The sequence below is a fragment of the Dromaius novaehollandiae genome, chromosome 1 (genome assembly GCF_036370855.1).
Source record: "Dromaius novaehollandiae isolate bDroNov1 chromosome 1, bDroNov1.hap1, whole genome shotgun sequence".
Classification (NCBI taxonomy): Eukaryota; Metazoa; Chordata; class Aves; order Casuariiformes; family Dromaiidae; genus Dromaius; species Dromaius novaehollandiae.
The window spans coordinates 103,455,392-103,467,025 of NC_088098.1; the positions used below are offsets into that span (position 1 = coordinate 103,455,392).

An 11,634-nucleotide genomic window follows, 5' to 3' on the forward strand; every position below is an offset into this window, starting at 1 on the left:
TAAATTCAGCATACCTCATTTTTGTCAATCTGTTGGGGATTAACTGAGCAGCATAGCTATGCTGGTAGACACAGAGCCTGCAACAGGTCTTTCTTCTCCCTCCCTAAAAGGCAGTGTTCACTGCAAAAATAAAATCCAGTGTGAGACATTCTTGCTGTATCCCTCCTATCTGTGTTAGTTACCCTGACAGTGGAGGACTGGTAACTTCATCATGGTGCCTTTTCCTGGAAGGAACATTTGGATTCAAAAATAAGCTCTGAACCAATTCTTCACAACCCATTTTGGACAGTGGCTTCAATTACGAGAAATGAGGAAGTGCAGGGAGCTAACTTAGCAGGAAATAAAGCAAAAAATGGCTGCTAATCTTGAGCTGAATGCAGATGAAGTCTCTGCTTCCCTGTGCTAATGTGCAGCATAAAGGACATCTGGCACTCCCTTTCTTCCTTACAAGGAGAGAGAATCCCATCTGCTAGCTTAGCTCTGACTAGTCTCCCAAGGAAAAACATTCCGTATCAATGGTCACAGACACAAGAGAATTGGTATTCTTCAGTCATCACGACAAGTGGCCACTAAAGAGGAAGAGGGAGCAATGACATAGCTAAATGTTATCAGAACTGTTATAGAGAGAAAATTATAAGGGTGGGAAAGCAACAGTAAAAAAAATAGTGATCATGAAAGATAAAACATTGCCATATAACTACACTAGCAAAAATCATGACTTGGAAAGGCCTACTGTTAGTTTGAAGGGGCAGAGGGTAATCACAGAATGGTTGAGGTTGGAAGGGATGTCTGGAGATCTAGTCCAACCCCTCTGCTCAAGCATGGTCACCTAGAGCATGCTGTCCAGGATTGTGCCCAGATGGCTTCTGAGTATCTCCAAGGATGGAGATTCCACAACCTCTCTGGACAACCTGTTCCAGTGCTCAGTAATCATACTACTGTCAGCAAAGCATGCAGAGCTGAAGATACAGAAGAGTGCAAGACCTATCCATAGTTCTGCTTATTCACATCCTTTACTTGTTCCTAGGGAAGGAAAACCAAAGTTGAAGGAAAAGAAAAAAAAAGTATTTCTTCCATGGAAAAAAGACCTATACTGAGGTGTTTAATAAACAAAACGCTCAGTTTAGAAGTTAGGAAACACAGCATCTTCTCAGAAGCAAGCTGTGCCAAAAATCTGCTTTAGGTGGAATAGCCTAAAATCCCCCAATAAACAAAAGGGACCAGAATTCTAACCTTCTGATTTGAAGAAAATGGTGATGGGCCACCTGGCCTTCTATGTACAGGCCATTATGAAATTAACTTCAGCCCTGCTCATGGCTAACAACTGTGACTTCGCAGCTGATCACTGCTACCAATAATAAATGGAGCTGGCACTCTCCTGGCTCTTGTCCTTGTTACTGTCTAGATAAAGGGGAGCCTGATGCTGCCACCAGACTTAACTGCTCTCTGGTGAGATTTCAGGTATGGCTCTTCTCATGAGATGTCACTCAGGTACCTTTCTGTAATGCAAATACCATACAAACTAAGCATATTATGGAGACATGCGCTGCTGCGAGATAGCTTTATTCAGTGTCTTGAACGACATTTCCCCCAGAGATAATCCCCTAATCTCTCACCTTCAAATGAAATTAGAGGACTTTTTATTGTTACTAAAACTGCCACAGTATCAGTCCTTCCAACATCACCACCAGAAACAGTCATCCTTGCTGCGGTCTCTTCAGCCACCCTTCTACAAAGGAAGCCAAAACATGTCTTTTTCAGGGTATTTCCATATCATTCCCAGCTTCTCCACCCTTCCTCAACATTGATTGCAAAATACCCTAGGAACCAAGTGTGTTTTTCTGCAAAAAAGCCTGAAGAAACCACAATCAGCAAAACAGAGCTGGTCCCACCCAGGCAAGTCAAACTGCAGAAGGGGGATGGCAGGGGGAGAGAAAGCACTAGTGCTAGTGCTGCCTGTGTCATGCTGCCTGTGTCATGCTTGGACAACAAGGTCTCCAGCTGCCATCTAAAGAGTAGCTTTCACCAGAATGAAATTACCTTTAAAACCAGGGTATCTTTAGCAGGCATACTATTAATAAGCTCCTTTCCCTTGACTATTTCTACATTACAGGTGCTTGGACATTTTCAGAAGTGAAATGGGTTCTGCCAGAGATTCTGGAGCTACTCTCACCCCCAACCAAACCTAGCTAACACTTGCTATTCTGCAGAGCATGCACTTCTACCTTCTCAAGTGGAACAGGTTGGCCCCTTATAAGCTCCTGTGCCGTGAAACACATCCATGAACAATGTTTTCATCAAATTGCTCTTTCAGAAGTGTAAAGCATATACCCTGGTTCACAGAATACCTCCTTGACCCCTTGATTGAAGAGTTTTTAATGGGCAGAATCAAAATACTTCACAGCTGCTTGCGAGAGAGATCTGGGGAAGATTTAGCAACTCCTGGATTCTCTTGCTATCTCTCTCTGTGATCCTCCCTGAGCACTGCTTTCTTTTTGGCCCAAGACTTCAGTTACACCCAGCCTGGATTGCCTAAAGGGGAAGAAAAGGCAAAGTAACTTTATGACTGTATCCTCTTGACAAAGATATCACTACAGAGCCCTAACTCTTTAAAGGTTTCTTGTAGAATTGGCACTATTTGTGAGTTTTAATGAGTCATGCAACCAGCATCATAGCCCTTTCTCCCCAAAGCCTCTAGCTTTCCTCTCCTTAACAGGGATGGAGAGAAAGCAGCAATGAAGGAAAACCAAGAGTTCTGGCCTCTCTTAATTTTGGCAAAGAAATACAAATGTGCTTTAAAACAAATTCACTTCTCCTGCTCATCTTCTCAGCCACTGCAGAAGTGAAAGATGGAGATGCAGTTACAGGGGGGAAGCCACAAATTTCAAACAGAACACAACTTCCTACAAAATAAGCAGCAGCACCTAACAATAGGAAGACTAAATCAGGAGTTCACAGACTGGTATGTGAAACACACCAAAAACTAAAAAGGAGAGGAACTGAGGCTAAAAAGACCTATTGCATCAGGGTTTCTTTAAATGTTTGAACCACACAGACCGAGGCCCACTTCTAGTCAAAGATGTGAGCAGGCAGAGCCATCCCTTACCATTCTGCTAATTCCTGTTCATACAGCTCCCTCCGCTCACGATTCCTCTTCTCCTGCAAGGTCTCACCAGCAAGCTTCTGCATCACCATTAAGAGGCCCCCTGCAGGGATTCTAGAGGAGGAAGCGGAAAAGTCAAAAGTCACCCAAGGGACATGTAATAGTAATAACTTACTGGCAATAGCAAAAGGAGCATGCGGGGGACAGCCACCAGACCAGTGGTGCATAACATTCCCCAATACTCACATCACGCTACAGACTAATGTGCTCCTATTCTAGCGACTGTCACCAAACACAGCCTATCATCAGCTGTGACTCACTGTAATCCCTTTTCTGTGACATATTTTGAAGTTACTCATTAACAAGCTTGCAGAAGGCAAGAGCTAGAAGGATTTATGATACCCAAACTAATTTTGTGGATAACCTAACCCATGATTTAGACAGCCAAACCTCTGCTTAGCTTATATTCAACTGGAGGTACCTGTTTTCACTGATAAAGCTCCCTCAGCTATTGCTAGGCATGCCCACAGCTGACTCCAACCTGACAGAGCTAAGCAGCTCACATCAAGCTCTTTCTCTTGTCCAGACATGATCTTCAAATTAATTTGTGAGGATATTCACAGATCTGGACTTTGAGAACTCCCAGCTCTGCTTGAAAAGTCAGACTTCTGAGTGAACATGTCACTGTCCTGATGGACAAAGCTCCCAAATGATAACTATGGGTTCCTCTATCTCCCAGGGAGCTTTAGGAGATGCAGGACTACAACATCTACATGGAGAGATATGCCATCTTATAGCTTTGACAGAGGCAGGCCCAAACACACAGCTTCTTCCTTAAGATTTCCTAATGGCTGCTGCTCCACATTTTAGCTTTCACAGATACCATTTTGTAAATATTTCTTGTTTATATAGGTTCCTAAACTAGGGGCTGGCAGCTCCTGGGGTGCCCCACTGTTTAGAAGTTGCGATTACAATACCCAACATCCCTTGTGGATCAAGCTCTGGATTCTGAGCTGCTACAGGAGCAGTTGCTGATGAAGCTGAGAAGGGAGCCCAGAAGCTGCAGTTCTTAGACTCCTGCCTTCACCCCCAGACAACACAGCTCCTTAGGACAGATGCCCAACTCTTCTGCACACAACCACAGGGCTGACTAGTGATCATACTGAGGGAGGGGAACAGAAAACATGTCTATGACCCATCCTCATAGACAAATTTCCTATTTAACAGTAGTTAGTGCCTCCTCCAACATGCAAAGAGCAGTAGAGCAGTAAGAAGCTCTGTTGAGAGCAGCGAGTCCCTATCACTGAGGAAACAACAAAACACAAATCGACGAAAAAAAAAGTTAAAAGGTGGGGAGAAACATCATCATCATGAGGCCCCAGAGAAACCCCCACAGAAAAACCTTCAGGGCAGGAGGGGAAGGGAAGCTTTTGTAGTCCCACCTGTGATGCAAGGCTTGGTGGGGGAAGCCACTATCCAACACATACCATTAGAGAATAGCTACTAGTCAGCCATGGCAGCAGCCACAACTTACCCAAACACTATTCCAAACACGCTGCCGCCTGCCAGTCCATGCAGGCCCAAGTGCATTCTGAAGAGGGCTCCTGTGAAGGCTGAAAAAAACACACACACTCAAACCACAAACTGCTCCCTGTCAGCCATCACATACATGCTGAGGGAGCTGCTTTGCCCCATTTTGCCTTTCGATAGGCTGATGCCCACATTTAACAGAGCAGAAACCAAGCGCTTTGTTCAGCAGGGAGGGACCCTGGCCACACAATCACACTAGCTCAAGAGGCAGGCACTTCAACAACCAGAGATGAGCTGCTATTGCAATGCTTCCAACAGGACTTTATCCACATGTTCTCTGCAGTAAAACATGGCATAAATTCTCCTGTTTCAGAAAGACTCCCCAAGAAATATTAAAATAGAAACATATCTACAAAAGGAAAACTGAGTTCTCTGCTGGCTGTAGTGTGGTTCCCTTTTCTTCTTTTAAATGGCAGCCAATAACAGTAGCTGCAACGTAAGGTAAAAAACAACAGTAAAATGTATATCTGACTATAAAGGCAATAAAGCCTGTAAAAATGGGACAACCAGATCCCTTATGAAGAGCCCTATTGCCAAGAGCACACATGCAAAACTTCGCATGAAAAGGGAAGTTTATAAGCAGCATATTGAACTGTTACAAAGAGCGGAAATAAGAAATCTTTTCCCTGCTGAATAGCTGATTATGAGTTCAGGTTATACACAAAATGCTGCATTTACCCTACATGCATTTTTCACCCAAAAACTCCAACAAGTATTTTGAAGATGAACTAATAACCATAAAACTATCCTATGATTTCAAAAATGCATCAATATCTATTACAAAAAAAGGCACACAGCACTTAAATAAGTGAGCAAAGTCACCAAGTCACTCAGTAGAACAGGAAGCAAAACCCAGGAGCACAGACAGCTAGAGACCCGCTCAAATCCAAGCTAGTACTTCCCTTACTCATAAACAGAAAAATACACAAAAATAAAGAAGTCTTACCTCCAGCTGCAGCAAAATTACTGATGGTGGTTTTATTGCGGTACACAGACAGACCAGTGCTCACTGTGCTGCAAGGATAAGGCACAAAAGAAGTCAGCAGTTACACATGAAAAAGACAGGCAGCAAAGCACAGCCTGAAATAAAACTGAATTTCATTAAGTCAACCATCAGGTTGCCTGCAATTGCCCTGTTGCCAGTCTGTCTAGAGCATACACACACCAACCACAAATGCTTTGATTTTAATAACTTTACCGCATGCAGCTGTTCAGCCAGGGGCAGGGGAACACCAGGATTCCAGGCTTGGATTTGGGATATTCTGTTTTGTTTTTGTTTTCTTTTTTTAAATCAAAGATTTTTTTCATCATACATTCAAGGATGATAGCAACTGAGCAACCAAAAGGTCCTATCAGTCTGTCCTGACACAGCACCTTTACCCCACAGGAGATGAATCTGCGTCTCTATAAGAGCTTGCCTGACGTACACAGATTCTACCACTAGAGCTAAGTCAGACTAATGATGTCAGCAGGGTCATCTGCTCTTGAGGCATGAAATTTTCTGCAAGGCTGGGTACATCATCTCCTCCAAAAATGTAAGGTAAGCCCACAAAATCCTCTCTCTTCTCAGTCCAGTAGTCACATCTTCCCCATCACCTTAGCAAGCCGCCTGCATGAAATCTGCAAGTCAACAGCAATCCTCTTGTTCTTCCCACTGCCATAATGTCAACCAGCTTTCTGTACAAGGTAAAACTAACAACTTGTTTTTAAACTCAAAATTAGCCCAAATGGAGAACATAATCTTCAAACTGAATTTTACAGTAGCAATCAACACTGAGTGGCAAATATCTTCTTTCAAAGGCTTGTACAAAGGTGTAATGAAAACGGACAATGCATTTAATTGCAGGGGAGAGAGACATCTGGTGGAAGATGACGAGGTTACACATCAAGTCTAGGAAAATTTAAAGTTATCAAAAGTTCTTGGACAGAAAGTAAACAGCATGCCAGTTAAATCTAAAAAAGATACTGAACCAAGAGCAGCCAAAAAATTACTGAGACCAAAGAAAAAATATAGAAAGGTACAAAAAATTATGAAAAGAGCAAAAACATAAAATTAGCTGCAACTGAGAAATAATTCTAGTCAAGACTGCCTATGTCTTAAAAACAAAATGTGCATTTAAAGACAATACAGCTACAGATGTAGTCAGTACAGGTTTTGGACTACATGGAAATTTATCACGTTGAAGGTCAAGGAAGGAGATATTCCTCGTTTACAAGGGCTTTATGTGGAAGAACATGCTTATTTTGATGCTGTGTTGTCAAAAATATACTGACATGTCTGGGGAAGAAAATTAGAAAAGCAGAACATTATGTGTAGGAAAATTTTTAAAGGCTAATGATGCACAACTGGTAGGTCTAACGACCGATGACTGCTTAACAAGATGAATCATCTGCAAATATTTGGAATACAAGAATAAAGAATTGTGAGTCATGTCTGTGTATACAAACTAGGAGTAATGAGAAATAACAAAAAGAAGAAAAAATTAGCATGCGATAGAGAGCCATTCCTGAACAGACAACGTGCTGGAACATTCTCCCAGAGAAGACTGCAAAATAGACTCAAACAAAAGAGATTAGGCAAAAGCAGAAAGGAGCTGTTAAGTTCAGGGAAGAACCCTATATAAGCCAATAACGGTATGGATTAGGTATAACCAACAGGGCTTTTCCAGTTTTAGTTTTTGGGTTGGTTTGTTGGAAGATCTGAATTGAGGTAAATACAAAAGGTTAAATCCTTTTCAAGTTTACACCTTATCAATCAGACTCATTGTTAACACAACATTTTCAGCCTCCACCAATCACTAGTAGTCTCTCAAGAAGCAGCGACTACAAGCACAACACGCAGTAAGGGCTCCATCCCACTAACGAGTAAGCCAATTCCTCTCCCACAACCAACAGAAAATACTTACTTAAATATTGCCACAAAAGCAGCTACTCTCCAACTCCAGCGCCAGCCGTAGCGGATGAAGCTCCTGAGACCGGCACGGTGAGCTGATTGCTACGGTAATAGAGAAGAAAAGTTATAGATCTGCTCCATTTCAGCCAGCACACGTCCACCGTATTCTGAAGAGGATGATATGGAGTATTCACAATAGCTATTGGGCTTGATGGCCCTCAAAACATTGGGAATGATACTCTGACCCTTAACGATAGAGTTGATTATCTCAAAAGGAAAAGCAGCTCATGTATATCCAGGCCATCAACAGGAAAACCAAGAATTAATTCCAGTTTGTAACATCAACTGGTCTTTCATGGTGCTGAGCACAGTTGGTGGGACAGTGATAGCTTTCTAAGGAAGTGCTTTTTATGCTGTAATAGAAAAACATAAAAGACGAGAAGAAAGGGGGGGACAAACTGAAAACTAGCCCTTAATTATTATCAGTTGATGTGTATTAAATACATCAATAATAACCATCTACTTAATATCAGAAAAGAGACCCTCAAACTGCAGTTTAGCACTGGCATTTGAAAGTTTGGCAATTAAAGAGGCTTTTTAAAAGATGTAGTAAAAAGAAGTTTCATAAAAATTTAAAAATATTCCAGTTAATACTACCAAAAATAAGCAAATTCTCTCTTCCAATGCCTATGGTGTAAGTGTTTAGCCTGGGTGCAAAAACAGAAGAACAGTCAGTAGAAGAAAGGAGTGAAGCAAGATACTGATACTTCGCAGAGAGCCGAGTCAGGGGCCAAATCTAGATAATGAATGATGTAAAACCAGGCAGAAGTTTCTAAGGTTTTTGTTTCTAATAATCCAGGTTGCCAACACTTAAATTGAAGGAAAAAAAACCCAAAGTCCCAAAACCTCTATAAAATATCACAAATATTCTTCACGGTGAGGTGTAATGACAGGCTGCAAGAATTATATTTTAAAATAAAATATCTATACAAAACAAAAAACATCAGTAGGTTAAGAGGAGACTGCCAATTTGACACTACAGAATGGTCAGTTACCATCATGCTAAAATTTAAAAGCCAAAATGCTTTTCAAGAGAAATTATTTAATTAGCCATTTAATAGAAAGAAATTAGTAACAATGTTTAAATTCTATAACTAAGGACAACTTCCTTTAAGTTAACCATGCAGTATTTCGGTATAACTGCATAGCTAACTTTCACAAGACACAGACTATATGTATTTTCACACATAAAGCAAACACTTTGGTATTTGGACAATATTGTAATTGGGTTTCAAAATTAAGCGTGCACTCACTCTTGTGTTTTGTACATCTTATTAAAACAAGTTCATCAGCACCAGAAGCCTGGTCTCCTACTGGCTTACATCTCTTCATAAACTGCAGGCCCCAATGGAACTTTCTACAGCTTCAGGGTTTACATGGTGTCTTGTCTCTGCACACTTGTGGTACAACCTTCCCCTCTACTAGGGCACTTCCAAATCCCATGGTGATGCCTATTTTCACAACACTGTAGGAACACAATTATTTGTGAAACCTCTAGCGCCCTATCAAATCTGAACGAAACTGCCCAGAGCACTGCAATGTTGTTGGTTCAGGGCTGAACACAACTCAGACACATGGAACTGCAATCACACACTGCTCATTTCCTTGGAGGAGTGGGTAAGAAAATCACTGGTTTTAAAATCTCATTTTCAATGTAAAACACTCTCTGTACTTCACTCTGAACTTATTAATGAGGCAAAGCATACAGTGCTTTTGTATTACAATGGCCACAGCTAGTAAGCAAAGCCCAATTTGTAAACAAAACCAAACCAAAGCCAGACGACTGATACATCTGTATTTTCCTAACTTCTACCTTCATGTTTTATCTCTGTGGCCTAACACAGACCACTGGGAATCCTGAAAGTGCTACCTGGTCAAGAACCAACACGTATGTGGCCGGCAGCCTGATGTTCACATACTCAGCTCTCCCTTTGCTTATGGAGAGCAGCTATTTTGGGAAGGTGGCATGTTGTGAACCGTGGTGGGAATCTGACACACGGTCCACAGGCTCACTACAGAAAACTCCGGCTAGCTACACACAGGCTTCTCCGTGCAGACATGCTCAAATTTTCTAACCAATCTAGTACCACAAAAATGAGAGGCCACATTCCTTCTCTAAATGGATCTGTTTTGTATCTGTCTTTGTAAATCTGAGCATGTGAGAAGCAAACCAGGCCAGAATAAAAACCCAATCTTGTTTTTCGCAATACATCCTCCTCTTCGAGATCTCCAGTTAAAGACCACCAAGGGCTTTCAAAAGCGTTTTCTGAGAAATCCCAGGGAGGTTTCCATCCCTGGAGAGGAGAGAAACATCTGAAGCTTCCCTAGTGGAAACCTCAGCTGTCGCCTGGGCACACTTTCTCTCCGAGGTGCACCTGGGTTTAGGCACAGCTCCTGCGCGCAGGCCGAGCACGGGCGTAGGGAAGGGAAAGGAAGCAGCATCCCCCGCGGACTCCCCACGGCGAGGGGCACCGGCTGTGCCCGTACCACGGCGTCGGCGCGGTTCTGGAAGAGCTCGCCGTGGCTGCGCGCGATGAACTCCTTCCTAGCGTGGCGAAAGGCGGGCAGTCCGCCGTACACCCAGCCAATGACGCCCCCCGAAAACGCCGACTTGATGATATTCACCGTTTCTTCCGGGAACTGCTGCCGGTCGCTGCAGAGAAACGGCGGGGGTTGTAGGGGCCGCGGCACCAACCTCGCGCCCCCTTCCCGCCCCCAAATCCACCGCTCAGAGCCAGGGATACATGTTAATGAACCTCCGCGCAAAAGAGCCCCGCCGCCCGCCCGCCCGCGCCCCAGGCCCCGCGCGCGCAGGACGGCCGCAACCCCCGCAACGGCCGCCGCAACCGCCGCCCCGGGCCGACCCTCACTCGCGCTGCCAGAGCTCGCGGAGCCGCTCCCAGCCCGTCTGCGGCGGCGGCGCCGGGCGGCCGAAATGCGACGGGGCGCCGATCCCCTCCGCCATGCCCGTCCCCGCGCGACGGCGGCGGCGGCGGCGCGGCAGCGCCCCCTGCCCCCCGGCGGGGCACGGCACGGAGCAGAGCGGAGCGGCACGGCGGGCCGGGATGCCGGTGGCTCGCCGCCCCACCCGACCCCGGCCTGCTGAGAAGAAGGGGCTTCCCCCGACGCCGTGGAGCTTCGGGGTTGTTTTCCTGTGACCCTGAACCTGTAAAGAGCACCAAAAAAAGCCGAAAGCGCTTAATAACGCTTAACTGCCCTCCGTTTCCCCTATAACTGCTTCTACACAGGTAGCAGAGCAGGTCTAGCGCCACTGTGGCGGAGGGAAGGACCCCCCAGGCCTTCACGCCTGCTGGACTGCGCAGGGCGGGGGTCCTACGGGCTTATGGCCACTCCACCAACTGCAGTCTGCTGCACTGCTTAGCAAGATTAAAGGTTACGGCGGGGGGGGGGGGGGGGGAATGAAACCCTGAAGCCCATTGTTTCTTTCTGAAAACAGTGCAGTTCAGGGGAAACCTTAACCATGCAGTACCCAGAACTACTGCAGGCACAACAAAGGCAATGGTTAGTCCTTTCCTGCACCCTGAGCTGCAGTTCACAAGAGTCCCAGTGCAGCCCAAGGCACATTTTTTCTTTTAAGCTTTGAATGAAAAATGCTGATACCCTGGATTCGGAGGTCTTAACCCACTTGCTCATTCAAAATCCTGCTTCAAGAACTGTTTTTGTTGACCGATTTCCTTCACCATCTCATTCCTCTTCCTTTTATTCCTTCATTGGCATCCTGTTTTCTATCACGTGAAATAAGTGTGGTATCTTTCATAATGAAAACAGGATCCGTTACCGGGGCCTCCTCTCCACTTCGCCTGCCATGCCTTGTGGTACCAGAAAGTTTCTGTTAGCGGTGCCAGCCGCAGGGCCGAGGCAGCCGCTCTCTGAGGAGCACCTCACTGCTTTCCCTGGGCTGCTCCCTGTGTGCATCTGCAGCACCTACACAGGTGGCTGGGGTTGTCTTTGGGCCATGGTCACTGTT

At 44.7% G+C, this 11,634-nt stretch overlaps 1 protein-coding gene across 1 annotated transcript; it reads right to left on the reverse strand.

Annotated features, from left to right (window-relative positions):
- Positions 1 to 1,547: 1,547 nt before the first annotated feature.
- Positions 1,548 to 10,675, reverse strand: TIMMDC1 (translocase of inner mitochondrial membrane domain containing 1). The gene is made up of 7 exons (XM_026093297.2): positions 10,517 to 10,675; positions 10,134 to 10,299; positions 7,600 to 7,688; positions 5,640 to 5,707; positions 4,638 to 4,716; positions 3,107 to 3,217; positions 1,548 to 2,532 (listed from the first exon to the last, which is right to left on the reverse strand). Exons 1-7 carry the CDS (start codon positions 10,609 to 10,611, stop codon positions 2,433 to 2,435), a joined length of 708 nt encoding a protein of 235 aa, XP_025949082.1. The 5' UTR covers positions 10,612 to 10,675; the 3' UTR covers positions 1,548 to 2,432.
- Positions 10,676 to 11,634: the final 959 nt, after the last annotated feature.

Coding starts and splice junctions, on each gene's coding strand:
- TIMMDC1 (XM_026093297.2), bottom strand. CDS start 10,611: ATGGCGGAGGGGATCGGCGCCCCGTCGCATTTCGGCCGCCCGGCGCCG. Junction 3,218..4,637: donor GTGTTTGGAATAGTGTTTGG/GTAAGTTGTGGC, acceptor TTCCTCCTCTAG/AATCCCTGCAGGGGGCCTCT. Junction 2,533..3,106: donor GAACAGGAATTAGCAGAATG/GTAAGGGATGGC, acceptor CTTCCCCTTTAG/GCAATCCAGGCTGGGTGTAA.